Raw genomic sequence first — 27,817 nt, 5'->3', positions numbered from 1 at the left:
GGAGAATACTTCTTTACTATACTGGGAGTTGTTCTGTAACAAATTCAATTGAATAGAAAAAAACCTCTGTGGAGACTGGTGGTGGTAAAATAATATCATTCACAGACAGGGAAATTAATGATATCTTTTTTTTTTCTCATGGAAAACTTTAGTTATTTCAGTATGTCGCTCACTACAGTAATGAAAATCATGAAATCATTTTATCACCTGACTATAAAATTCAATTCCTTCCATAAACCAGAAAATGAGAAAAAAAAAAAAAAAAAAACCTTTACCTTTTTTTCCATCTTTACCAGTATCATAGACGCACGCTGATCGCATTAGGAGATTTAAGGGGTCAGTCCCAAATGGGCAAATTATCACCTACCCATGCTGATGGTCCAACAACTATGAGCTCCACCGATCCTGAAACTCCAAAATTTGTCACGATACCTTCTTGAGATCCAAAGAAATTGGTGCTCGGCTATGTCAGATAATCCCATAGCCAATGAATAAAGTGATAGAACTTATGTGCGGCCACTGCTCCATTGTAACAGGGCATTTCAGAGCTGCATTCTCAGGATTGGTGGTGTCCCAGCGGTCGGACCCCCCCCCCAATCATCAGGTAATCACCTACATTGTATAGTGTCATGTAAAAGTTTGTGAACAGTTAAGAAAGTTGAGATGAAATGATCTCTAAAAGGCCTAAAGTTAAAGATGACAAATTTCCTTTGTATTTTAGACAAAAAAAAATATTGTCATTTTCATTTTAAAAATTCCAAAAAGGAAAATGGGCCGATGCGAAAGTTTGGGTTCCCTTTGGAGATTTGTGCGGTCAGATAACTATGACCAAGGTTTCAGACCTTAATTAGCCTGTTGGGATATGGCTTGTTCACTGTCTCCGTTGGGAAAGGCCAGGTGATGCAAATTTCCCAGCTTTATAAAAAAACAGCCTCCTCTAACTTTGTGCCAAAAAAACAGCAGCCATGGGTTCTTTTAAAAGCCATGGGCCTGAAAATGAAAATGGTGGAGGCCCACAAAGCAGGAGGAGGCTTGAGAAGATAGCAAAGTGTTTTCAAGTTTCTTTTTCTCAGTTCGAAATGTAATTAAGAAATTGTAGTTATTAGTAACAGTAGCGGTCAAGATGAGGTCTGGAAGAACAAGTAAAATTTCAGTGAGAGCTTTTTGTAGGATTGCTAGGGAGTCAAATCTGAACCTCCGCTTGACTGCAAAAGACCTTCAGACAGATTTAGCAGACTCTGGAGTTGTGATACATTGTTCTACTGTTCAGAGACACCTGCACAAATATGTCCTTCATGGAAGAGTCATTGGAAGAAAACATCTCCTGTGTCCTCATCATAAAATTCCGCTTCAGAAGTATGCACAAGAACATCTAAACAAGCCTGATGCATTTTGGAAACATGTCCTGTGGACCGATGAGGTTAAAATAGAACTCTTTGGCCACAATGATCAAAGGTATGTGTGGAGAAAAAAGGGCACAGAATTTCAGGGAAAAAGAACATCTCGCCAACCATTAAGCATGGGGGTGGATCAATCATGCTTTAGGGTTGTGTTACTGCCAATGGCACAGAGAACATTTCACTGGTAGAGGGAAGAATGGATTGAATGAAATTTCAACAAATTCTTGATGCAAACATAACACAATCTGTAAAATTCTGAAGTTGAAAAGAGGATGGCTTCTACAGATGGATAATGATCCTAAACACAAGTCAAAATCCACAATAGACGACCTCAAAAGGCGCAAGCTGAAGGTGTTACAATGGCCCTCACAGTCCCCTGATGTGAACAACATTGAAAATCTGCGGCTAGACCTCAAAATAGCAGCACATGCAAGATGACCCAGGAATCTCACAGAACTAGAAGAATTTTCCAAGGAAGAATGGATGAAAGAATCTTGTCTGGCTACAAAACGCATTTGCAAGCTGTGATTCTTTCAAAAGGGGGTGCTGCTAAGTTCTAACCATGCAGGGTGCCCAAACATTTGCATTTTCATTTTTGTAATTTTTATAATGTAAAAGATGAAAATATATATATTTTTTTGCCTAAAACACATGGAAATGTGTCATATTTAACTTTTAGAGATCATTTCATCTTCAACTTGCTTAACTGTTCACAATAACAGTAATTTTGACCAGGGGTGACCAAACTTTTACATGCCACTGTATTCTATTCTTTGTATGGCTGATAACAGGGTTGTATAAGTTCTTATTACAATGTGAAGGAGCTGCGCCTACATTATAGCACTGATCTTTTTATGAAACTGCTGAAATATCCCTTCGTTCTTTTACTCCATTCATTATTTCTCACGTTCTTGTTACATTTCTTCTTCCTTTCCACTTTAAGGTTCCTGAGACTGACCACTTTCAAGAAGCGTCGGTGGATGATACCAAAGGTCTCTGCAGAAGTCCCACCTTAGGAAATAGTCTTCTGAAGTACCGAAGTAGATCTCAAGGTATGTAGTATAACATGCACCGAGGTACACGAAATGAAGAAAAGTATTTGCCCCCCCCCCACATTCCCCCTCTAGGAAGTTTTTTGACCTCCGATTCTACATCAGTAGACATTAATATGGAGTAGCCCCTCTGCAGATATAACCACTCCACTCGTTTGTAGGGATTTCTGCCCCTTCATCCAGAAGATCATTTGTGAGGTCAGACCCTGATGTTGGGGAGAGGCTCCATGGGACTGGATGTTATACACCGTGGGGGGAGGCAAGGGGCTGGAAGCTATACACCAGGGGTGAGAGGTCGGATGTTATACACTGGGGGCGAGGGGCTGGATGTTATACACTGGGGGCGAGGGGCTGGATGTTATACACTGGGGGCGGGGGGCCGGATGTTATACACTGGGGGCGGGGGGCCGGATGTTATACACTGGGGGCGGGGGGCCGGATGTTATACACTGGGGGCGGGGGGCCGGATGTTATACACTGGGGGCGGGGGGCCGGATGTTATACACTGGGGGCGGGGGGCCGGATGTTATACACTGGGGGCGGGGGGCCGGATGTTATACACTGGGGGCGGGGGGCCGGATGTTATACACTGGGGGCGAGGGGTCGGATGTTATACACTGGGGGCAGGGGGGCCGGATGTTATACACTGGGGGCGGGGGCCGGATGTTATACACTGGGGGCGGGGGGCCGGATGTTATACAAGGGGGCGAGGGGCCGGATGTTATACACTGGGGGCCGGATGTTCTACGCTGGGGGCGGGGGCTGGATGTTATACACTGGGGGCGGGGGGGCCGGATGTTATACACTGGGGGCCGGATGTTCTACGCTGGGGGCGGGGGCTGGATGTTATACACTGGGGGCGGGGGGGCCAGATGTTATACACTGGGGGCGAGGGGTCGGATGTTATACACTGGGGGGCCGGATGTTATACACTGGGGGCGAGGGGCCGGATGTTATACAAGGGGGCGAGGGGCCGGATGTTATACACTGGGGGCCGGATGTTCTACGCTGGGGGCGAGGGGCCGGATGTTCTACGCTGGGGGCAGGGGCCCGGATGTTCTACGCTGGGGGCAGGGGCCCGGATGTTCTACGCTGGGGGCAGGGGCCCGGATGTTCTACGCTGGGGGCAGGGGCCCGGATGTTCTACGCTGGGGGCAGGGGCCCGGATGTTGTACGCTGGGGGCAGGGGCCCGGATGTTCTACGCTGGGGGCAGGGGGCCCGGATGTTCTACGCTGGGGGCAGGGGGCCCGGATGTTCTACGCTGGGGGCAGGGGGCCCGGATGTTCTACGCTGGGGGCAGGGGGCCCGGATGTTCTACGCTGGGGGCAGGGGGCCCGGATGTTCTACGCTGGGGGCAGGGGGCCCGGATGTTCTACGCTGGGGGCAGGGGGCCCGGATGTTCTACGCTGGGGGCAGGGGGCCCGGATGTTCTACGCTGGGGGCAGGGGGCCCGGATGTTCTACGCTGGGGGCAGGGGGCCCGGATGTTCTACGCTGGGGGCAGGGGGCCCGGATGTTCTACGCTGGGGGCAGGGGGCCCGGATGTTCTACGCTGGGGGCAGGGGGCCCGGATGTTCTACGCTGGGGGCAGGGGGCCCGGATGTTCTACGCTGGGGGCAGGGGGCCCGGATGTTCTACGCTGGGGGCAGGGGGCCCGGATGTTCTACGCTGGGGGCAGGGGGCCCGGATGTTCTACGCTGGGGGCAGGGGGCCCGGATGTTCTACGCTGGGGGCAGGGGGCCCGGATGTTCTACGCTGGGGGCAGGGGGCCCGGATGTTCTACGCTGGGGGCAGGGGGCCCGGATGTTCTACGCTGGGGGCAGGGGGCCCGGATGTTCTACGCTGGGGGCAGGGGGCCCGGATGTTCTACGCTGGGGGCAGGGGGCCCGGATGTTCTACGCTGGGGGCAGGGGGCCCGGATGTTCTACGCTGGGGGCAGGGGGCCCGGATGTTCTACGCTGGGGGCAGGGGGCCCGGATGTTCTACGCTGGGGGCAGGGGGCCCGGATGTTCTACGCTGGGGGCAGGGGGCCCGGATGTTCTACGCTGGGGGCAGGGGGCCCGGATGTTCTACGCTGGGGGCAGGGGGCCCGGATGTTCTACGCTGGGGGCAGGGGGCCCGGATGTTCTACGCTGGGGGCAGGGGGCCCGGATGTTCTACGCTGGGGGCAGGGGGCCCGGATGTTCTACGCTGGGGGCAGGGGGCCCGGATGTTCTACGCTGGGGGCAGGGGGCCCGGATGTTCTACGCTGGGGGCAGGGGGCCCGGATGTTCTACGCTGGGGGCAGGGGGCCCGGATGTTCTACGCTGGGGGCAGGGGGCCCGCATGTTCTACGCTGGGGGCAGGGGGCCCGCATGTTCTACGCTGGGGGCAGGGGGCCCGCATGTTCTACGCTGGGGGCAGGGGGCCCGCATGTTCTACGCTGGGGGCAGGGGGCCCGCATGTTCTACGCTGGGGGCAGGGGGCCCGCATGTTCTACGCTGGGGGCAGGGGGCCCGCATGTTCTACGCTGGGGGCAGGGGGCCCGCATGTTCTACGCTGGGGGCAGGGGGCCCGCATGTTCTACGCTGGGGGCAGGGGGCCCGCATGTTCTACGCTGGGGGCAGGGGGCCCGCATGTTCTACGCTGGGGGCAGGGGGCCCGCATGTTCTACGCTGGGGGCCCGCATGTTCTACGCTGGGGGCAGGGGGCCCGCATGTTCTACGCTGGGGGCAGGGGGCCCGCATGTTCTACGCTGGGGGCAGGGGGCCCGCATGTTCTACGCTGGGGGCAGGGGGCCCGCATGTTCTACGCTGGGGGCAGGGGGCCCGCATGTTCTACGCTGGGGGCAGGGGGCTCGGATGTTCTACGCTGGGGGCAGGGGGCTCGGATGTTCTACGCTGGGGGCAGGGGGCTCGGATGTTCTACGCTGGGGGCAGGGGGCCCGGATGTTCTACGCTGGGGGCAGGGGGCCCGGATGTTCTACGCTGGGGGCAGGGGGCCCGGATGTTCTACGCTGGGGGCAGGGGGCCCGGATGTTCTACGCTGGGGGCAGGGGGCCCGGATGTTCTACGCTGGGGGCAGGGGGCCCGGATGTTCTACGCTGGGGGCAGGGGGCCCGGATGTTCTACGCTGGGGGCAGGGGGCCCGGATGTTCTACGCTGGGGGCAGGGGGCCCGGATGTTCTACGCTGGGGGCAGGGGGCCCGGATGTTCTACGCTGGGGGCAGGGGGCCCGGATGTTCTACGCTGGGGGCAGGGGGCCCGGATGTTCTACGCTGGGGGCAGGGGGCCCGGATGTTATGCATTGGGGGCAATGGGGCTATATGAGAAACTGGAATTCCGTGATTAAGACGTGTCCTAATACTTCCCTCCATATATAGTATAACTTGCACATATATACTGTTTCTGGAACTATCATCAACTTTTGTGGTCGTTAAGGAAAGTTCACAGCGTGGCCGGCTCAGCTGTTACCGACATATAGACACACACATTCTTGTCTCAGCTATGAGTGGCTAAGATGGGAATAACGCTTTAATGCCCATTTACCAATTCCCAAGAGAAAAACTTGCCTATACAGATTAACAGGAGGTTGAGCAGCCACACTCAATGCCAAGAAGCAGCTGCAAAAGCAAACCAAATATTTGTAGTTTGAAAATCTATGATGCCAGTGAAAACATCCTTTTGTGGAGCCATCACCATATGTCGTCTTCATCAGTCGAGCTGATATTCGCATCAGCCATAAAACCCTGCAGATCCGCGGTAGCAGCCATGGGAGGTTTAGGCATATGCTGTAACTCCCATCGGAGTTTTGTGTGATGGCATCAGATAATATGGAACGCGTCTTGGTTTTTTGCAGGGAGCGGCAGCCGCTTGGAATCTGTAGGTGAGGACGATGAGCTGGCGGTGGGTAATGGAGACTTCTATATTGATAAAGGCGATAAATTTCCACGTGCAGCTCGGAAACATTCCCTGCCGCAGCAACTGGACTCCACCGGATCCCGACAGGTGAGCAGTCCATAGTATAGTCCTGTGCGGTGTGAACACGAGGAGCCGTCTCCATCAGTGAGATCGTGTAGCTACCTGAAAATATTCAGTGAATCTGCCCTATGTGAACATGCCCTTATACGCCGACATCAAAATAGTGCAGGATATGTACAGTGTATTATGTGTAGCGCTCCAGCCCACATTAAAGCGGATAAATCACCATATTTTGCAATATAATCTGGGTGTGAAATCTGTCTCGTCTTTGGTAAAATGTGTCGTTTTGGCACATGTGTATTTAATTTAACAATCTCTCACTTTTTTTTTCATCTTGGACTCCTTTTTTTTTTCATCTTTTTACATCATCCTGATCATATCTATGTAAGTTGTGTGTATTATTGAGGACATTTGACACATTTCTAAAACCTGATGAAGGGCTCTGTGAAAACTGCACAAAACTGTGACCATTTTAGTCTATGCTACAAATGCTGCCGGGGCGATAAAATATCTCGTCACCCGATTACCCGGGGATTACTATATAAATATAAGGAAGCTGCCGGCTTAGCTGGACTCTTTATTTCATTGGAGAGGGAGAAAAAGCTGCTGCCAGTTGCCTCTCAGCAGAACAAACAATCGGGGCGTTGATATCCCCATGCCTAAACCTTCGTTTACCCGACATCTGCTCTTAAGATCTGGTGGCATCCAGCTGTGTTTGGCCAGTATTATGAAGGCTTGAATACTCTCTGTCCTCATAGCTACAACTGGATTTATTGTCGGTTATAAAAAAAAAAAAAAACTGCAGGCATCCTGCTCCCAACATTATACGCAGAAAAAAATTGCCTTTAAAGGACAATTTTTCTACTGAAAGTAGTGGTACGGCTGTATAGGTGTAAATGCAACGAGAAAAATGATACCTTTGCTGTAGTAATCTGATGTACTGGTGCTGAGAAATCAAGCTTTAAAGTTGCATGGAAATTAGCCTGTAAGTGCATTGGGGGAGGATTGACACGCCCCCAATACACTTCAAGGCTAATCTGCATGTGGCTTTAAAGCTTGATTTCTCAGCGCTGGCACATCGGATCACTACAAGAAAGGTATCATTTTTCTTGTTGTACTATGACTTACACAGCCATACTAGTTTCAGCAGTAAAATCATCCCGACAGTTTCTCTTTATATCTAAGTTTTGGTATGTATTGTGGACGGGCTCGATCCACCGCCACATCATAGCATGGCTCTGAGCTCAGCTTATTATATGCCAATGGTTTCACCCTACCTTGGTTCTAGAAATGTATCCTTGTACCTGTAGCAGCTAAGACTAGAAAATATTAGAGATAGTTATAATGCTTAATATTTGCACTTCTCATATTTCACTTGTCCTCTGTATAATGATGGAATTGTGATGTCAAAATAGGATCTAATCAAATTTACTCAGGAGTGGTCACTAAATAGGGTATGGAACTGTGGGAAGATCTTCATTATTTATATTGATGCAGTTTTGACTTCTGTCACGCCCTCTGATCAGGTGATTGAAGGGATCACGATGCACTGGAAATGGCACAGCGCCATACATTGTATAGTGGCCGAGAATGGTACTGCAAGTGAATCAAAGATAACTTGCTGTACCATTGAAAAATATTTAGATTTGAGCGTCCTCAGTGGTTGATACCTTTTAATGGCTAACTGAAAAGATGGTAACAGATTGCAAGCTTTCGAGACTACTCAGGTCTCTTCATCAGGCTAGTATAACCCAAAATCTGAAGAGTCACATATTTATACACAATAGGGCACATACATAATGCAATAGATGAGACAGGTGATGAAAAGCAGAGCTATTACTATGGGAGAGATAAAAATTTCTGGCTGTAAATATTTTAGTAGTTCATAGATAAGGACTGTGAAAGTTTTATTGTTTGGTGCAGTGTTGTGATGACCCCACAAGTCTGATGGGCACATTCCTTAGTTGATGTAGAATGACATAAATCGATGCAACACATTCATTCCTGCTCTGAAGGTGTCAAAGGTCACCATCAGTTTATATTCCGAGACTCTCCTTTCTCTCTGAGATTTGAAGTTACCTTTTAATACCAGTAATTTCATGTCTTTGATGCTGTGATCAGGGGAACAAAAATGCTTGGCTACAGGTAGATCTATTTTTTCTCCTTTTATTGTGTGGCGATGAGAATTCATCCTTGTCCTAAGTTTTTGCCCTGTCTCCCCTACATACAGACACCCAGCTATATCTAAAAGTATATATATATTTTTTCCTTGCTGTACCATTCGCATTCCACTATACAATGTAAGGAACCGTCTCACTTCCAGGGCATCGTGAATGGGGGTACCAGGGGTTGGAAACAAAAACATTTTATTTTATTTTTTTTGCTTTAAGTATCCAGTCACAGTGGAACTTGCATAAAGATCAGCTTCGATTTGATCTCTATGGCAAACAATGACCGTTTAGACAATTATGATAACTGCAACCATAAGCTTTCACCCCCTCTAATGAGAATTACATAGAGCTTAAAGTCAAACAGTAACTAAGCTTGTTTTATTTATTTTTAATTCCTCTCCAGGCATTACAAAACTATGAATTTTTGTAACATACGTTATTACCTTGCTTTGATTCCTTCTCTCTTAAACACTGTGCTACAGTGTTGTTTCGATGCCCTGAAGCTGCTTTTAACTGCTGCTCAGTCTGAGTAATGTGTTGGAGACCTGAAAAGCTCCGACGGGGAAAGTCCCATTCACAGACTCTGTATTCAAATATTCTGGTAAGAGACTCTCTGCTCCCAAACAATATACTCAGGGGAATTCCTCTGCACAGAATTGATTGACTATATTATACGGTTCTTGCCGAGCAGCAGTTAAAAGCAGCTGTTAAAGCAGCATGAATTTAGTATTGAAACTTCCCAGCAGCATAGTGTTCGGGTGAGAATAAAGCATAATATGATGTAGTATATTACAAAAATTCATTATTATGGAATACCTAGATGATGAATAAATTAAAAAAAAATTGTTAATAAAACATGACATTAGGAAAACTTAGAAATGCAGACACACACACCTAATAATAAAGCTTCATTAATTAATTCTAATCTATTTTTTTTTTTTTAACCAGGAATATGCTATTGTCAAGAAGACAGCGCGATCTTTAAGCACGGCGCAGGTGGAGTCCCCCTGGAGGCTCGCGCAGCCATCTATCATCTCTAATATCGTCCTAATGAAAGGACAGGGGAAGGTAATCCCTGCCGTGGGAATAACTGTTTTAGATAGAGTATAACAGCATATGCTTATAATGGAAGGACGTCCCTTAAAATCAGGGCTTCGACCCGCCAGTGTCTGCATCGGCCACTTGTTATTTTTCTTTCCCCCGGTGTTACACATCCCATAAGCTATGGGCAGAGAGTCTTCCATACTGTGCCCTTTAAATATGTCTCCCAATTCCTGATCTCCTTATTTATTGCGACACTCCGACAAGTTTTCCAAGAAGTCAGCTATTGTGGTTTATGGCGCTACATGACTCCATTTTTTCTTAAAATTTCATGTTGTGCCATTCCTTTGTTGTTCCTCCTAGAAATTTAGGAAAAAAATGACACTGGGTGTTGCCAGATTGGGGCAGACGAGCTTGTCCCTGTATACTCTCATACTGTCCAATCAATGTTGACAATGACAGACTGTAGAGATACACACAGACCTCTTTAGCAAGTAGAATGGTGACGCCCAGTTGTCAATTTATTTATAGACTTTTAGGAGGGGTAACCGAGGAGCAGCACAATAACGAATGTTCTCCGTAATTGGTTTTAAATGGTGAATAGAAAGTGTTTATTAAATCAGACCAGTCGGGTGGGACAAGAATTCCTCTTTAAGGTCCTGATTGTGTATGTAAATTAATTAGAATTAAAGGGATTTTGCCACTTGAGACTTTTGACCGTGTGTAATGGCTCCGCTCAGTCCCATAGACGTGAATACAGCTGGGGGCACTTTGGGATCCCTGTTCTTGTGATTAGTGAGTCTCCGCAGTTTGACCACTTGCAAACATACAAGATTGGTAATACATGTGTTTAGTGGGACTAACCCTTTGTGTTAGTTTCCTCACTAGATTTATAATTTTCCTAGTGTATATGCTTCAGTGTGTGAATTCAAGTTTTAATCTAAAATTAAAGAATGGGTTCTTTGATATTTATCAGCTTTATTCTCCTGATATGCTACATACCATAATCAATTCAGCATAGGGAAGAAAGGAAGAAGACATCTTCCTGCAGCACAAACTAACCAGTCAAATCCTGTAATTACAGCAGCACTGGCCGGCCAATGAAGTCCTGTGATTACAGCAGCACTGGCCGGCCAATGAAGTCCTGTGATTACAGAAGCACTGGCTGGCTAATGAAGTTCTGTGATTACAGCAGCACAGGCTGGCTAATGAAGTTCTGTGATTACAGCAGCACAGGCTGGCCAATGAAGTCCTGTGATTACAGCAGCACAGGCTGGCCAATGAAGTCCTGTGATTACAGCAGCACAGGCTGGCTAATGAAGTCCTGTGATTACAGCAGCACTGGCTGGCCAATGAAGTCCTGTGATTACAGCAGCACAGGCTGGCTAATGAAGTTCTGTGATTACAGCAGCACAGGCTGACTAATGAAGTTCTGTGATTACAGGAGCACAGGCTGACTAATGAAGTTCTGTGATTACAGCAGCACAGGCTGGCTAATGAAGTCCTGTGATTACAGCAGCACAGGCTGGCCAATGAAGTCCTGTGATTACAGCAGCACAGGCTGGCTAATGAAGTTCTGTGATTACAGCAGCACAGGCCGGCCAATGAAGTCCTGTGATTACAGCAGCACAGGCTGACTAATGAAGTTCTGTGATTACAGCAGCACAGGCTGGCCTATGAAGTCCTGTGATTACAGAAGCACTGGCCGGCCTATGAAGTTCTGTGATTACAGCAGCACAGGCTGGCCAATGAAGTCCTGTGATTACAGCAGCACAGGCTGGCCAATGAAGTCCTGTGATTACAGCAGCACAGGCTGACTAATGAAGTTCTGTGATTACAGGAGCACAGGCTGACTAATGAAGTTCTGTGATTACAGCAGCACAGGCTGGCTAATGAAGTTCTGTGATTACAGCAGCACTAGCTGGCCTTTGAAATCCTGTGATTACAGCAGCACAGGCTGACTAATGAAGTTCTGTGATTACAGCAGCACAGGCTGGCCTATGAAGTCCTGTGATTACAGCAGCGCTGGCTGGCCTATGAAGTCCTGTGATTACAGCAGCATGGGCTGGCCTATGAAGTCCTGTGATTACAGCAGCACGGGCTGGCCTATGAAGTCCTGTGATTACAGCAGCACAGGCTGGCCAATGAAGTCCTGTGATTACAGCAGCACTGGCTGGCCAATGAAGTCCTGTGATTACAGCAGCACGGGCTGGCCTATGAAGTCCTGTGATTACAGCAGCACGGGCTGGCCTATGAAGTCCTGTGATTACAGCAGCACAGGCTGGCCTATGAAGTCCTGTGATTACAGAAGCACTGGCCGGCCTATGAAGTTCTGTGATTACAGCAGCACAGGCTGGCCAATGAAGTCCTGTGATTACAGCAGCACAGGCTGGCCTATGAAGTCCTGTGATTACAGAAGCACTGGCCGGCCTATGAAGTTCTGTGATTACAGCAGCACAGGCTGGCCTATGAAGTCCTGTGATTACAGAAGCACTGGCCGGCCTATGAAGTTCTGTGATTACAGCAGCACAGGCTGGCCAATGAAGTCCTGTGATTACAGCAGCACAGGCTGGCCAATGAAGTCCTGTGATTACAGCAGCACAGGCTGGCCAATGAAGTCCTGTGATTACAGCAGCACAGGCTGGCCAATGAAGTCCTGTGATTACAGCAGCACAGGCTGGCCAATGAAGTCCTGTGATTACAGCAGCACTGGCTGGCCAATGAAGTCCTGTGATTACAGCAGCACTGGCTGGCCAATGAAGTCCTGTGATTACAGCAGCACTGGCTGGCCAATGAAGTCCTGTGATTACAGCAGCACTGGCTGGCCAATGAAGTCCTGTGATTACAGCAGCACTGGCTGGCCAATGAAGTCCTGTGATTACAGCAGCACTGGCTGGCCAATGAAGTCCTGTGATTACAGCAGCACTGGCTGGCCAATGAAGTCCTGTGATTACAGCAGCACTGGCTGGCCAATGAAGTCCTGTGATTACAGCAGCACTGGCTGGCCAATGAAGTCCTGTGATTACAGCAGCACTGGCTGGCCAATGAAGTCCTGTGATTACAGCAGCACTGGCTGGCCAATGAAGTCCTGTGATTACAGCAGCACTGGCTGGCCAATGAAGTCCTGTGATTACAGCAGCACTGGCTGGCCAATAAAGTCCTGTGATTACAGCAGCACTGGCTGGCCAATAAAGTCCTGTGATTACAGCAGCACTGGCTGGCCAATAAAGTCCTGTGATTACAGCAGCACTGGCTGGCCAATAAAGTCCTGTGATTACAGCAGCACTGGCTGGCCAATAAAGTCCTGTGATTACAGCAGCACTGGCTGGCCAATAAAGTCCTGTGATTACAGCAGCACTGGCTGGCCAATAAAGTCCTGTGATTACAGCAGCACTGGCTGGCCAATAAAGTCCTGTGATTACAGCAGCACTGGCTGGCCAATAAAGTCCTGTGATTACAGCAGCACTGGCTGGCCAATAAAGTCCTGTGATTACAGCAGCACTGGCTGGCCAATAAAGTCCTGTGATTACAGCAGCACTGGCTGGCCAATAAAGTCCTGTGATTACAGCAGCACTGGCTGGCCAATAAAGTCCTGTGATTACAGCAGCACTGGCTGGCCAATAAAGTCCTGTGATTACAGCAGCACTGGCTGGCCAATGAAGTCCTGTGATTACAGCAGCACTGGCCGGCCAATAAAGTCCTGTGATTACAGCAGCACTGGCCGGCCAATAAAGTCCTGTGATTACAGCAGCACTGGCCGGCCAATAAAGTCCTGTGATTACAGCAGCACCAGCAGATAGTGAAAGGTGCCCAGGCTGCATCTTCACTCATCTGTAACATTGCAGGCTGTGATGAGAACTTTTCATTTTGTAAGTTGGGAAGCAGGAGATGGTTGTCTTCAGCACAAAAATAGAGATATGATATGAAAAGCCCTACAAAGTGGTTCTGTACATGTAGACCGGACAAACCTTTCAATATGCTTTAGTTTTATTAAAATCTGAAGGAATGCTGAACAATATTATTTTTGTTTTATTCCCTTTATTCCGTCCTATAACCAGTATAAATTACTAATAACCTTTTTGCCTATGATCAGGGTCTTGGGTTCAGCATTGTTGGAGGTCAGGATTCAGCCAGAGGTCGCATGGGGATCTTTGTGAAAACAATCTTCTCAAATGGAGCCGCAGCTGCTGACGGGAGACTTAAAGAAGGTACGGTGCTGCGTGAACGGGGCGGACAACGGTGTGAATGCTTATACATGTATAGTACCTCTATTCTCACACTGACTGGTCTACTTGTGATGACATGTACTAATATTTATTTCTATGACTTATGTTGTGCCAACATATTTCGCATCCTGTTATAGACAGTGACATGACTCTGTCCCCAGTGGGGCTCACAATCTATATCAATGTGTGTTGGTAGTGTAGGACGGAACCGAAGTAGCAGGAGGAATCCCACACAAACACAGGGACATCCAAACTCCTTGCACATGTTCACATTTGCAGTTTACATTTTTTTTCACAGCACATACCCAATATATTATGAGGGGATTTGCTGGCGACTGACACCCGCATAAAAGACACGATCAACGACAAACATGCATTACATCTTTGTAGTTTTCCGCTAAGCGTGTTTATATCGGGCAGTGATTGAGAACGATCATTCAACAGTCGATAATTCTTACTTTAATTCTGCTAATAACTCCTGCTAACGATGGTTCTACCAATCTATCCTGCTAACGATGGTTCTGCCAATCTATCCTGTTAACGATGGTTCTGCCAATCTATCCTGTTAACAATGGTTCTGCCAATCTATCCTGCTAACGATGGTTCTGCCGGTCTAGCCTCCCGACGATGGTTCTGCCGGTCTAGCCTCCCGACGATGGTTCTGCCGGTCTAGCCTCCCGACGATGGTTCTGCCGGTCTAGCCTCCCGACGATGGTTCTGCCGGTCTAGCCTCCCGACGATGGTTCTGCCGGTCTAGCCTCCCGACGATGGTTCTGCCGGTCTAGCCTCCCGACGATGGTTCTGCCGGTCTAGCCTCCCGACGATGGTTCTGCCGGTCTAGCCTCCCGACGATGGTTCTGCCGGTCTAGCCTCCCGACGATGGTTCTGCCGGTCTAGCCTCCCGACGATGGTTCTGCCGGTCTAGCCTCCCGACGATGGTTCTGCCGGTCTAGCCTCCCGACGATGGTTCTGCCGGTCTAGCCTCCCGACGATGGTTCTGCCGGTCTAGCCTCCCGACGATGGTTCTGCCGGTCTAGCCTCCCGACGATGGTTCTGCCGGTCTAGCCTCCCGACGATGGTTCTGCCGGTCTAGCCTCCCGACGATGGTTCTGCCGGTCTAGCCTCCCGACGATGGTTCTGCCGGTCTAGCCTCCCGACGATGGTTCTGCCGGTCTAGCCTCCCGACGATGGTTCTGCCGGTCCAGCCTCCCGACGATGGTTCTGCCGGTGCAGCCTCCCGACGATGGTTGTGCCGGTGCAGCCTCCCGACGATGGTTGTGCCGGTGCAGCCTCCCGACGATGGTTGTGCCGGTGCAGCCTCCCGACGATGGTTGTGCCGGTGCAGCCTCCCGACGATGGTTGTGCCGGTGCAGCCTCCCGACGATGGTTGTGCCGGTGCAGCCTCCCGACGATGGTTGTGCCGGTGCAGCCTCCCGACGATGGTTGTGCCGGTGCAGCCTCCCGACGATGGTTGTGCCGGTGCAGCCTCCCGACGATGGTTGTGCCGGTGCAGCCTCCCGACGATGGTTGTGCCGGTGCAGCCTCCCGACGATGGTTGTGCCGGTGCAGCCTCCCGACGATGGTTGTGCCGGTGCAGCCTCCCGACGATGGTTGTGCCGGTGCAGCCTCCCGACGATGGTTGTGCCGGTGCAGCCTCCCGACGATGGTTGTGCCGGTGCAGCCTCCCGACGATGGTTGTGCCGGTGCAGCCTCCCGACGATGGTTGTGCCGGTGCAGCCTCCCGACGATGGTTGTGCCGGTGCAGCCTCCCGACGATGGTTGTGCCGGTGCAGCCTCCCGACGATGGTTGTGCCGGTGCAGCCTCCCGACGATGGTTGTGCCGGTGCAGCCTCCCGACGATGGTTGTGCCGGTGCAGCCTCCCGACGATGGTTGTGCCGGTGCAGCCTCCCGACGATGGTTGTGCCGGTGCAGCCTCCCGACGATGGTTGTGCCGGTGCAGCCTCCCGACGATGGTTGTGCCGGTGCAGCCTCCCGACGATGGTTGTGCCGGTGCAGCCTCCCGACGATGGTTGTGCCGGTGCAGCCTCCCGACGATCGTTCTGCCTAACCTGCTAATCTGCTCCAGTAAACCCAATTGTGCTTTGGCCTATCGTCATGCTTTTTACAATGGCAAGTAGTTCCTGACCTACATAATTCCTGTATAGATTTCATCCGAGGACTTCACGTTCATCTGTCCTTCCTCATCTCATCAGAGAAGCAAACGCTTACATTTTTTTATACTCTACAGCCCTTCAGTGTTGGGCATATGACCTAGATAAGGAAGAAGATGAGACATTCAATCTCTTTCTGTCCTCACAAACCTTGTGCAATTTAAAATTCATTCATGAATAATTAAAAAAAAAATTCTCACTATTATATATGTGGAGTATATGTGGGAATCACCTTTAGACAGTGCACCAATATGACAACCATATTATTTTTTGCAATGAAGCCTGCCCGGCAATCACCTGACTGTAGCGGATCTGGCATATAAATTCCTGGGCGATCGCTTAGAAATTGTGTTACTGTATGGCTGCCATTCAGTTACATAGCCATCCGTGTAATACATGTGTCTGCCTGGACTGCCAGAGTGAGAGCTGATCTTACTGAATCATGTGGCGATCTCAAGCAGAAGACCCACCGATATGACATCCATGTCCCCTTACCCCCTCCTTCTGTCCTTCTGCAGGTCCCACATGACAAAGGGTCAGTGTGAATCACTTGTATGGACTCCTTTTTTGCAATGTTGATTAGATTGTATAACTCTCTTCTTATTACTTCATAATAAGCTGTTGTGTGTTCACGAGACGTAACACTATTTGAGGCCATTGAATGACTTGTGTCCTGCATTTTTCACCAGTTTTCCCCATCTGCATACTCTAATGCCTCTAATTTTCAGTTGTCTCTGCGCTAGTGGGTAGAGTTTAGCTGTTATAATGTCTCCCATACAGAGCACAAAAAATATATGAGGGATTCCTGCTCTCCTGTCTCTATGTAGCACATGTTCAGAAACAGCAGCAGCAGCATGGAGGAAATTATACAGCAGTACTGAGCAGTGCAGCTGTAAATCCAGCTCTGGAGTGAGATAAACAGAAAGCATTAGCATATACCTTTCTCACAGCTGTTTCCTCCCTTCACCCCTCACCTCAGACGTCAATATGCAGCTGTAACCTGATCCCTCAGTGAGCTGACATTTTTGCTATTTTTCGGAGTGAATGATGATTTCAGGAGGCAGGGAAGAAGAAGTGGCACTTAAATGGAAAAAGAAGCATATTCACAAAGTGTCTTATATTCACTTATACTATTGATTTAGTCGAAGTTCATTGAAGTGACCGTGACTATTGCATAATTTTAAATTTGTGTGTCAAACAGGAGATGAAATCCTGGAAGTAAATGGAGAGTCGTTACAAGGGACGACGCATCAAGAGGCCATTCATACTTTTAAGGTATCGTGCAAATCGGCTGAAAGTTATGTGGTGTGACCCTACAAAGAGCAGGGCCCCGGTGCCTGGGCTCCAGCATTGTTGTCCGCCCTGGTCCTGTGTCCGTAGATACGGCTTATCTTCACCATTTTCCGCCTTCCGACGGATATATCATGCTGATATGACTTGGGGGCGATTATAGTGACGGATCACACCCCTCCGTCTGTACTTGGTATAACTTCATCATTTCTTACAGACCCCAGATAACAACTAAGTCAACAATTCTCCCGATTAATCTCCTTCTCCAGATGTAGAGGGCCACATCTTGTACAATGGTCTAGACTGGGATCCAAAATAAAACAAAATTTTGGATTTCGAATACATTTTTTTTTTCAAGCCTTGTATAATAGAAGTCCAATTATTGCATAAAGAAACAAGAAAACCCCATATTTAGGACTGATTTTATATATGGGCACAAGGTTGTGTCTACATTATGTTAAAGGGAATTCATTTTTCTTGTTTTACCTTGTTGTATGAGGTTTTATTTTAATGGTATAGTGTTTGGATTATGGGATTACATTTTTTGTATATTACTTTAATGTTACATTTAGTGCTAGGGTGTTTTTGGTTATGATTAGAAATTTGGTTTAAACTATGGCTGTAATGTGAAGTTTGATGGTTAATGGGTTTGTCTTCTAAAGACACCCCTATTTCCATATGCCCTATTAGAAATTACAGATGCTATAGAGGGAGGTTCTCCTTTTAGGACCCCAAAGCCACTCTATAAGAGAGAATATCATCCAGTCTAGTAACTTCGGCCTGCCATGCCTTGCTTGTTCAGTTATCAATTTCAATGGTCAGTTTGTAATGCCAAGTTTCCCTTCCAGCAAACAATCACGCTACTTCCATTAACTAATGAAGTCCTGTGATTACAGCAGCACCAGCTAGTGAACAAAGCTGCGTTATTACAGCAACACGAGCTAACTAGTGGAGTCCCATGATTACAGCAGCACCTACTAACTAGTAAAGTCCACGACTACAACAAAACCAGATTAGTGAAGTCCTGTAATTACAGCAGCACCAGCTAACAAGTGAAGTCCTATGATTACTACAGTACTAGCTAACTAAGGAAGCTCTACAACAGCACTAGATAAGTGAAGTCCTGTAATTACAGCAGCACTAGCTAACAAGTGAAGTCCTATGATTACAGCAGTACTAGCTAACTACGGAAGCTCTACAACAGCACTAGATAATTAGTGAGGTCCTGTGATTACAGCAGCACCCGCTAATAAGTGAAGTCCTATGATTACAGCAGCACCAGCTTGTAAAGTAGTTGTGTAATCCCAGCAGCACTAGCTAATAAGTGAAGCACTATGATTACAGCAGTACTAGCTAACTAGGGAAGCTCTACAACAGCACTAGATAATTAGTGAGGTCCTGTGATTACAGCAGCACCCGCTAATAAGTGAAGTCCTATGATTACAGCAGCACCAGCTTGTAAAGTAGTTGTGTAATCCCAGCAGCACTAGCTAATAAGTGAAGCACTATGATTACAGCAGTACTAGCTAACTAGGGAAGCTCTACAACAGTACTAGATAATTAGTGAGGTCCTGTGATTACAGCAGCACCAGCTAATAAGTGAAGTCCTATGATTACAGCAGTACTAGCTAACTAAGGAAGCTCTACAACAGTACTAGATAATTAGTGAGGTCCTGTGATTACAGCAGCACCCGCTAATAAGTGAAGTCCTATGATTACAGCAGTACTAGCTAACTAAGGAAGCTCTACAACAGTACTAGATAATTAGTGATGTCCTGTGATTACAGCCTCACCAGCTAATAAGTGAAGCACTATGATTACAGCAGTACTAGCTAACTAGGGAAGCTCTACAACAGTACTAGATAATTAGTGAGGTCCTGTGATTACAGCAGCACCAGCTAATAAGTGAAGTCCTATGATTACAGCAGTACTAGCTAACTAAGGAAGCTCTACAACAGCACTAGATATTTAGTGATGTCCTGTGATTACAGCAGCACCAGCTAATAAGTGAAGCACTATGATTACAGCAGTACTAGCTAACTAGGGAAGCTCTACAACAGCACTAGATAATTAGTGAAGTCATGTGATTACAGCAGTACTAGCTAACTAGGGAAGCTCTACAACAGCACTAGATAATTAGTGAAGTCCTGTGATTACAGCAGCACCAGCCTACCCAATGGAGTTCTGTAATTAGTAAGGGGGTTAAAGAGGCTAGCTTTGTTTTATAATGTGATTTTCTTGTTATCACAATCAAAGCATAGTACAAGATGCTCCTTTCCAGCTGAAAATGTTACCGTGCTCATATGTTTTATGGAATCTGGAAAACATTTTTCCTTTTTCTTTTCCTCTCAGCTACTCAGAAAAGGTGTAATAACGTTAACGGTACGTACCAGGCTCCGCAGCCCCAGCCTCACCCCATGTGCCACTCCGACATTGATGAGTCGCTCCAGTTCTCCTAACTCCCATATCAGTGTTGGGGCATCTATGGTCGGGTCAGAAGATGGGGACTCCGCCTCTCGAAAAGGTCCCGGCCCTAAAGACAGGATCGTTATGGATGTGACTCTTAACAAAGGTAACAATAACAAAAAAAAAAAGATGACTGCAGCCCCAATATTAAGCTCCGTAGACGCTATAGTTTATATGACTGCACATATCTAATTCTATCTGCGCCATTGTTGCAGAGCCCGGCGTCGGTTTGGGCATTGGTGTCTGCTGCCTTACTCTCGAAAACAGCTCTCCGGGGATTTATATTCACAGCCTAGCCCCAGGATCTGTTGCCAAGATGGACGGAAGGCTGAGGTACTTGATTTTTTTATTAGCTCCAATTTATTTTGCTCTCTGACTTTCTCCGGGTGGCGGCTACATCTGAAGGAAGTGAGCCCGCAGCGGAGTTAAGCGGTCGACAACGCTGGAATGGCAATAGCACTGGAGATTAGTGCAAGCTGTTATGATTTTGGAGGAGTATGATAATTGAGAAGGGGTGGACCGAGTAGTAGACCAGCCCTTTTAAAGGTTTTCTCAAAATGGCAAGTTATCCCCTATCCATATCCAATTTATTCCCTAATTTAATACTGCTAATTACAGGATTTTATTGGGTTGCCTATGCTGCTGTGATCACAGGACTTCACTACCTAACTGCATTATGAGCTGGTGCTCCATAGGTTTGGAGATAACTTGCCGATCGCTAGTCTGACCTCTGGAATCCCCAGGGATCCCGATAATGGGGTTCTGGAACCCTAAGAACAGGGCTTTGCAAAGCCTTATGTGCATTTATTGTATATATTACTAGTTTTTTCATGTTGTCGCCTTCATTTTAACTACTGAGCGTTTCTCACTTTAATTGAAAGACTTTTCCAGTCGCAGAAGATAAAATCATCAGTTCTGGTGAATGGAATTTCTTCCTGAAATGTGCTTTTAATAAAGGGGGAAATCCTTTTTTGAAGAGCGGGGGGTTGATCTATGTGGAGAATCTTTCCAGATGTTTCTATATAATAATACTGTTCACATAGAAGTGTCAGAATCCATCCACCAGGTTATTAACTACCGGGAGGTTATTTATTATAAAGTTCAATGTTCTTCTGTTTTAATGCTGTTAATTAGGAATACATTTATTTAAATAGGTTGTCCTGGATTAGAAAAACATGGCTGCTTTATTCCAAAAACAGCACCACGCCTGTCTGCAGGTTGTGCCTGGTATTGCAGCTTGGCCTGACTCGCTTCAATAGAGCTGAGCTGCAATACCAACCTATTGACAGATGTGGCGCTGTTTATGGAAGGAGGCAGTCATATTTTTTAAATTCCGAATAACCCCTTTAAGAACTATGGGTGGTCCCTCTTATACGTCCAGTGGTCGGTTCTACACATTTATTTTGAAATATATGCTAATATCTGATTGGCTGTCAGTCATTCAGGAGGACCGCCCACTGGACTCTTCAAGCAGCCCGTGACCAGTGGTGTAAAGAACATTGCCGCAGGTTCCCTTTAAATTTATAAATGTCATTATTTTTTTTTATTAATTTGCAGCCGAGGCGATCAGATATTGGAAGCAGACTCTGTGAGTCTTCGTCATGCCGCGCTGAGTGAGGCATATGCCATATTGAGCGAGTGTGGGCCGGGTCCCGTAAGCCTGATCATCAGTCGCCACCCAAACCCAAAGGTGAGCAGGGTACCATGATTATAGTCCGAACTGTAGGAAAATGCCTTAAAGGGTTTGTCCACTTTTGCAAATCTAAACTTTTGGCTGCTACATTGCTTGCAAATAAAGCAAGACGCATGTTGGGAAATGTGTCACTTTTGAGGTATACAGCAAACCTGTGCATCACCATCGTTACAGACTACAAACAGGACTGCATAAAAACCCAAAAATTGTGATTTGCATTTAGGAATTGCCATATATGCAATTCCCAAGCATATTAGGATCACTATGCATGCATTCGGGGACAGTTGTAGGATGTGGCAAATTGGGCAACTGCCAAGGGCCACCGAGGAATTGGACCCATTTTTACCTTTGACCCCTTAACTGCCCTAGGTAATTAAAATTAACTCCATCACTGCCATCAAGCTATTTCGATTAACCCTTTCGCCTCCTTATACAAGCATTATGACGTTCTGCAGGGTTATAGGATCCTCTATAACGGATGATCTTCCTGAGTGCTCTCGGGAGGGACTGGAGCGTCTCCGATTAGTCATCTTTGATGTGATATAACCAGACCTGTGTAGTCATGTGGAGCAATGAACAATCTTGTTTTCAATCTCTCTGCCAAAAGACGGAAATAATTTTCCCTGGAGCGAAAATGTATCACCCCCCCCCCCCTCCCCATTAGGAGCTAAACGGAGTTCAATAAATCCCACTGTAACCGCTCTGGAAATAAAGAAATCATCACTTATATAAAGTTCTCATGTCCAGGGGATACATAATCCATTTTGATATTCCAAATTAAAATCAATGCGTGCTTCCAAATTTTCCTGTAGCCAGAAAAGTAAAGGGAAAGAAATAGCAATGTAAATTTCAGAATATTACAAGTGTATTGTCTCCCAGAGTAGCTGCTGTCATTGTATTCACAAGCCGCCATTTTTTGCTAAGATAATTGGACTGTTTAGATTCTACAGCATCTATGTAGCACTGTGCATAAATCCGACTTCTATAGCTTCTGTGTATCATTGTACATACTCCAGACTTCTACACCCTCTTTGTATCTCTGTGCATACTCCGGGCCTCTTCAGCCTCTGTGTATTACTGTACATACTCCATTCATAAAGCCTCTGTATCACTGTACATACATCAGGCTTCTACCGCCACTGTGTATCAATGTACATGTATTAATCTTCTACAGCCTCTATGTATTACTGTACATACTACATGCTTCTACAGCCTCTATGTATTGCTGTACATACTCCAGGCTTCTACAGCCTCTATGTATTGCTGTACATACTCAAGACTTCTACCTTCTACACCCTCTTTCAATCACTGTACATACTCCAGGCTTCTACAGCCTCTTTGTATCTCTGTGGATACTCCAGGCCTCTTCAGCCTCTGTGTATTACTGTACATACTCCATGCTTCTAAAGCCTCTGTGTCACCGTACATACATCAGGCTTCTACAGCGTCTATGTATCAATATACATGTATCAATCTTCTACATCCTCTAAGTATTACTGTACATACTCCAGGCTTCTACAGTCTCTATGTACCGCTATACATACTTAAAGCTTCTGCAATATTTGTGTATTACTGTACATACATCAGACTTCTGCAGCCTCTGTGTATCTCTGTACATACTCCAGGTTTCTACAGCCTCTATGTATTGCTGTACGTATTTCAGGCTTCTTCACCCTCTGTTCGCCATGGTATGTACAAACTTCAAAAGGAAGTAAAGATGTTGTCCTATGAACAGCTTTAATTGCTTATTCACAGAATCGCTGATAAAATGTGTGATTGGTGGGGATAAGACTGCTGAGACCTCACTGATCGTGTCTCAAAGTCCTCTGAATCATTAAGGCACTAGTGAGCATGTGCAACCACTTTTCTATTCCTTTAATAGGGACTTTAATTCTCCGTCCTCAGGATCAGTGGCAGAGAAAGATGCTTAGGGCACGTTCTGACGGCAAAGACTTTAACTCTTATCTCTCCTCTTCTGAACCATCTTCTGAGCTGATTCAGGACCACATCAAAGTTGAACTTTAAAGCCACACAGTCTAGACATTTTTAATAAAACTTTATTGCGCAATTATTTTTTTTACAAAATGTTTATATTTAAGTAAAAAAAAATAAAAAAACAACTAATTACTCTTTATTCAGCCTGTAATAACCTATTATATAGTTTTTCTTAGAAGTTGAGCCCGCTTAATACCAGGCAGATGCCGGCTGAGTTATGCAGCTGACATCTGCTTGTAAGTGCAGCGTCTGGAGCAAGTCCCGATCACTGCACTTCAACCATTTAAACGCTGCTGTCAATCACTGATGTCGAGGACTTTAAAACCCATATCTTAGTTATTCTCTTACATCTGTCGTTTGTGGCCACGTTTCAGTTTGCCAGTTGCGGCGTGACCTCCATTTTTTATTTCTGTACATCATTTCATGGCTAAACGGCGGAGTTTTCCAAAAGAGTGACAACAAGCAGAGATCTTGAAAACCAGGCGCAGTTTATATGAAAAAGGTTCTAGGAAATTGTAGAAGGTTCCATTATGTAATGAATCGGAATCCTTTGCATAAATCGTCATACCCCTCTGAGAGTGTTTGGAAATGAGCCTTTTTCATGCAGTTACTTAATCTTGGAGTTTATCAAGGACTCATTATGAGGTGCGCGCCCCTGCATCCTCCGTAGTGAGAGCGCCTTTATTGTGAGCCCTCTCCTTAGTATGCCGTACGTGTTCCTTCCTGGCTCTCGCTTTCACACAGAAACAGAAGCTTCTCATTACTTGTGGCTTTCCTGTAAATGGCCACAATAAAGGACGAAAGCCGCAGGATTGAACGTGGAGGATGAAATGATCGTGTCCCTAGAGCCCCCTGCTTTATGGCTTGGTTTATTGACTCCGACCTCTTCTTCTCGTGTGTCCATCGGGATGACGCATCGTAATGAGACGCCGTGTTATTCCAAAATGTGAAAGGTCCAAGACGACCGACGTCTTTGTTTCACTTGGCGTCATTTATGGAGAAACTATGGTGTTATAGGGAATACAGCTTTTAACTGTCCCTAATGGGGCATCATTGGGGCATGATGATATATGGCATCATGATCGGTCAAGGATTGGGCGACACTTTTACACAATCTGATGATCGCCAAATGATGGTTCCCAATCATCAGGCCATGCAAACGTCTCCGATCACATTGATCACTGCTTCGTTTTCTGTCCTGTTCATAAAATCCAATCATCCAAATGAGGGTTTTTCTTTGGGTCAAAAGATAAAACAGGCGAGTGATCAACTGAATCTATAGCAGTGCCTAACAGCGGGTTTTGAATTTCCCTGCAGCACCTCCGCAGGAGAAATGAAGTATTGAACACCTTACATCAACCTTATGACAACCAAGAATCGGAAATTTATGGCACTTGGTTCTGGGCTTTGACTCGCGCTAATATTAATTTACATTGAGGAGTTAAAATTCCTGCAATCTAGCAGGAATTGGTCCGATGTCTGACAGTCGCTGACCCCGGAGAGAAGCCAGAGGCAGTTTATCACCACTTCTGTCTTCTATTTTGTTGGTTACATAGCTCTAATGATCTCCATGCGGTTTTTAGAAGTATTGGCACCATCATTGCTTCTGTTGGATCTGCCATTCTCATGGCTGCTGGGTCTTCGGGCATAGCGGAGCTGCTGGGTCCTAGCTCTGTCAGCGACTTATCTGTTTTCCCCTGTAACTGGGGCTCCTATGGATGACCCAGTTATAGTGTGGGGAAAAAAGTATTAAAGTAAATAAATGTTCTTCAGTGATTTTTGATTATCTCTTGGGGGACAAATTATATAAAAATATCTACATTGAAAACATTTGCAAATAAAGTTAAAAAGTCCCACTGCAAAAAAACAACAATATTTTAAATATAAAATAAATTCTGTTACATAAATGTAACAAAAAAAACCTACACCTATTAGATATCCACATGACCATAATAACCTTGAGAATTCATTCAACAGGAGTTATTTGGTAGAAAGTGTGAACAATATAAAAACCGAGAAAAAACAAAAAATAAACCAAAAATTGCTTTTTTTTTGTGCATTTGCATAAAAAATGAAGGCAATTACACGGTAATTTATAAGTATCCAAAATGGCTTTAAAATAACACTGTTTGTATTGCATAAAGCAAAACCTCATACAGCCACGCCAATGCGAAAAAATTAAAATTATGGCTGCTGGAAAGAGAAGCAAAATTAGTTTAAAAAAAAAAGCAAAAAAAAAAAACCCCTTAAACGAATAGTTGGTCATTAAAGGAATAAAAGTGGGTTCTTTATGTAATGCAAATAGGGAGACTAATTTTGTAGTGCACTGGATGGTTCCGAACTGGGGACCCGAACCCTGTATTTTAGTTAGGAGCTCTCAACACGCGCAAAAACTTTCCCAAAACCACCAAGAAAAAGTGCCGGCTTTCTTCTAAAGCCGCTTCACCTTCATCCTCAGCTGGTGCGCCAGCTTCTTAAATGTGTGCGCATGTATTTTTTGCTGAAGAGTTGTATGTAGCCTTTTCATTAGACAGTCCCTGGTTTGGAGTGGTTAGTAATAAATCAGAAGAGTTTTCCAAGAGTTTTTTGGAGAGGATCAGCTAAATAAAAAAAAACCTCTTCAAACTTTTTGTGCACAAACTCTTAGTTTTCAGCAGCCAGATCCCAGGATTTTGCCAGTATGGAAGAACGTTCTGCGAAGTCGGATGGTTCCGTGACGATCTTCCCACTAATTATTCCACATGTTCCTGCAATGCCGGACACTCTGCCTCTGCACGATAATGAAATAAACATGCAGCTGAAATGTCTTTTGAGCTCTTCCAGAGTCTGCACTTTTTATTTCTGCCTTTCACTTTCCAGCTAATATAAAATGGTATTTGTAGGGAACAATAAGAACCACATGTCGTCCTCGCTTTTCTCTGCTCTCAGACACTGGAGCTGATGATATCCAGGGGGACCCGGCTGCATTTCCTTTCCGCAGCCGTTCCTTCTGTGCATGGAGAGAGAAGGATTCATATTCTTGTAAAGAATCTGTGGCTGTCGTGTAACATCCGTGTATCATAAACCAGAGAAATTACACAAGAAGATCCTAGTGCCGCATGGTGCAAGTGTAAGTTTACACACTTGTATCTATAGGACAAGGAGATAAGAGGACGCTGCCCCCTACATGGTTAATAAACAGATAAGTTCTAAGGAATGTGATACACAGCATTTATGTTCTATTGTTCCATCCTCTATGTGCAGGAAACTCCTCCAAAAATCATCTGTACAATATCCTAGAATGCAAAGATGGTAAGGATCAGTAATGTAATGTATGTACACAGTGACTGCACCAGCAGAATAGTGAGCGCAGCTCTGGAGTATAATACAGGATGTAACTCAGGATCAGTACAGGATCAGTAATGTAATGTATGTACACAGTGACTGCACCAGCAGAATAGTGAGTGCAGCTCTGGAGTATAATACAGGATGTAACTCAGGATCAGTAATGTAATGTATGTACACAGTGACTGCACCAGCAGAATAGTGAGTGCAGCTCTGGAGTATAATACAAGATGTAGCTCAGGATCAGTAATGTAATGTATGTACACAGTGACTGCACCAGCAGAATAGTGAGTGCAGCTCTGGAGTATAATACAGGATGTAACTCAGGATCAGTAATGTAATGTATGTACACAGTGACTGCACCAGCAGAATAGTGAGTGCAGCTCTGGAGTATAATACAGGATGTAACTCAGGATCAGTAATGTAATGTATGTACACAGTGACTGCACCAGCAGAATAGTGACTGCAGCTCTGGAGTATAATACAGGATGTAACTCAGGATCAGTAATATAATGTATGTACACAGTGACTCCACCAGCAGAATAGTGAGTGCAGCTCTGGAGTATAATACAGGATGTAACTCAGGATCAGTACAGGATCAGTAATGTAATGTATGTACACAGTGACTGCACCAGCAGAATAGTGAGTGCAGCTCTAGAGTATAATACAGGATGTAATTCAGGATCAGTAATGTATGTACACAGTGACTGCACCAGCAGAATAGTGAGTGCAGCTCTGGGGTATAATACAGGATGTAACTCAGGACCAGTACAGGATCAGTAATGTATGTACACAGTGACTGCACCAGCAGAATAGCGAGTGCAGCTCTGGGGAATAATACAGGATGTAACTCAGGATCAGTACAGGATCAGTAATGTAATGTATATACATAGTGACTGCACCAGCAGAATAGTGAATGCAGCTCTGGAGTATAATACAGGATGTAACTCAGGATTAGTAATGTAATGTATGTACACAGTGACTGCACCAGCAGAATAGTGAGTGCAGCTCTGGGGTATAATACAGGA

The 27,817-nt window shown here is 46.3% G+C and overlaps 1 protein-coding gene across 5 annotated transcripts in view; it reads left to right on the top strand.

The window, feature by feature from the left end:
- PDZD2 (PDZ domain containing 2) overlaps positions 1 to 27,817 on the top strand; it is a 265,174-nt gene that overhangs the window by 188,546 nt on the left and 48,811 nt on the right. For all 5 annotated transcript variants that reach the window (XM_073681359.1, XM_073681382.1, XM_073681375.1 and 2 more), the window contains 8 exons: positions 2,344 to 2,452; positions 6,290 to 6,438; positions 9,531 to 9,650; positions 13,717 to 13,831; positions 17,223 to 17,296; positions 19,664 to 19,883; positions 19,993 to 20,110; positions 21,335 to 21,467. In XM_073681359.1, coding sequence (XP_073537460.1) covers positions 2,344 to 2,452; positions 6,290 to 6,438; positions 9,531 to 9,650; positions 13,717 to 13,831; positions 17,223 to 17,296; positions 19,664 to 19,883; positions 19,993 to 20,110; positions 21,335 to 21,467 — 1,038 coding nt within the window. The remainder of the gene's footprint in view (positions 1 to 2,343; positions 2,453 to 6,289; positions 6,439 to 9,530; positions 9,651 to 13,716; positions 13,832 to 17,222; positions 17,297 to 19,663; positions 19,884 to 19,992; positions 20,111 to 21,334; positions 21,468 to 27,817) is intronic.

The sequence above is a fragment of the Phyllobates terribilis genome, unplaced genomic scaffold (genome assembly GCF_046119375.1).
Source record: "Phyllobates terribilis strain yellow unplaced genomic scaffold, ASM4611937v1 Scaffold_1__5_contigs__length_1240528914, whole genome shotgun sequence".
Classification (NCBI taxonomy): domain Eukaryota; kingdom Metazoa; phylum Chordata; class Amphibia; order Anura; family Dendrobatidae; genus Phyllobates; species Phyllobates terribilis.
The sequence above is the reverse complement of the archived record's forward strand: the minus strand, read 5'-3'. Positions and strand labels throughout refer to the sequence as shown.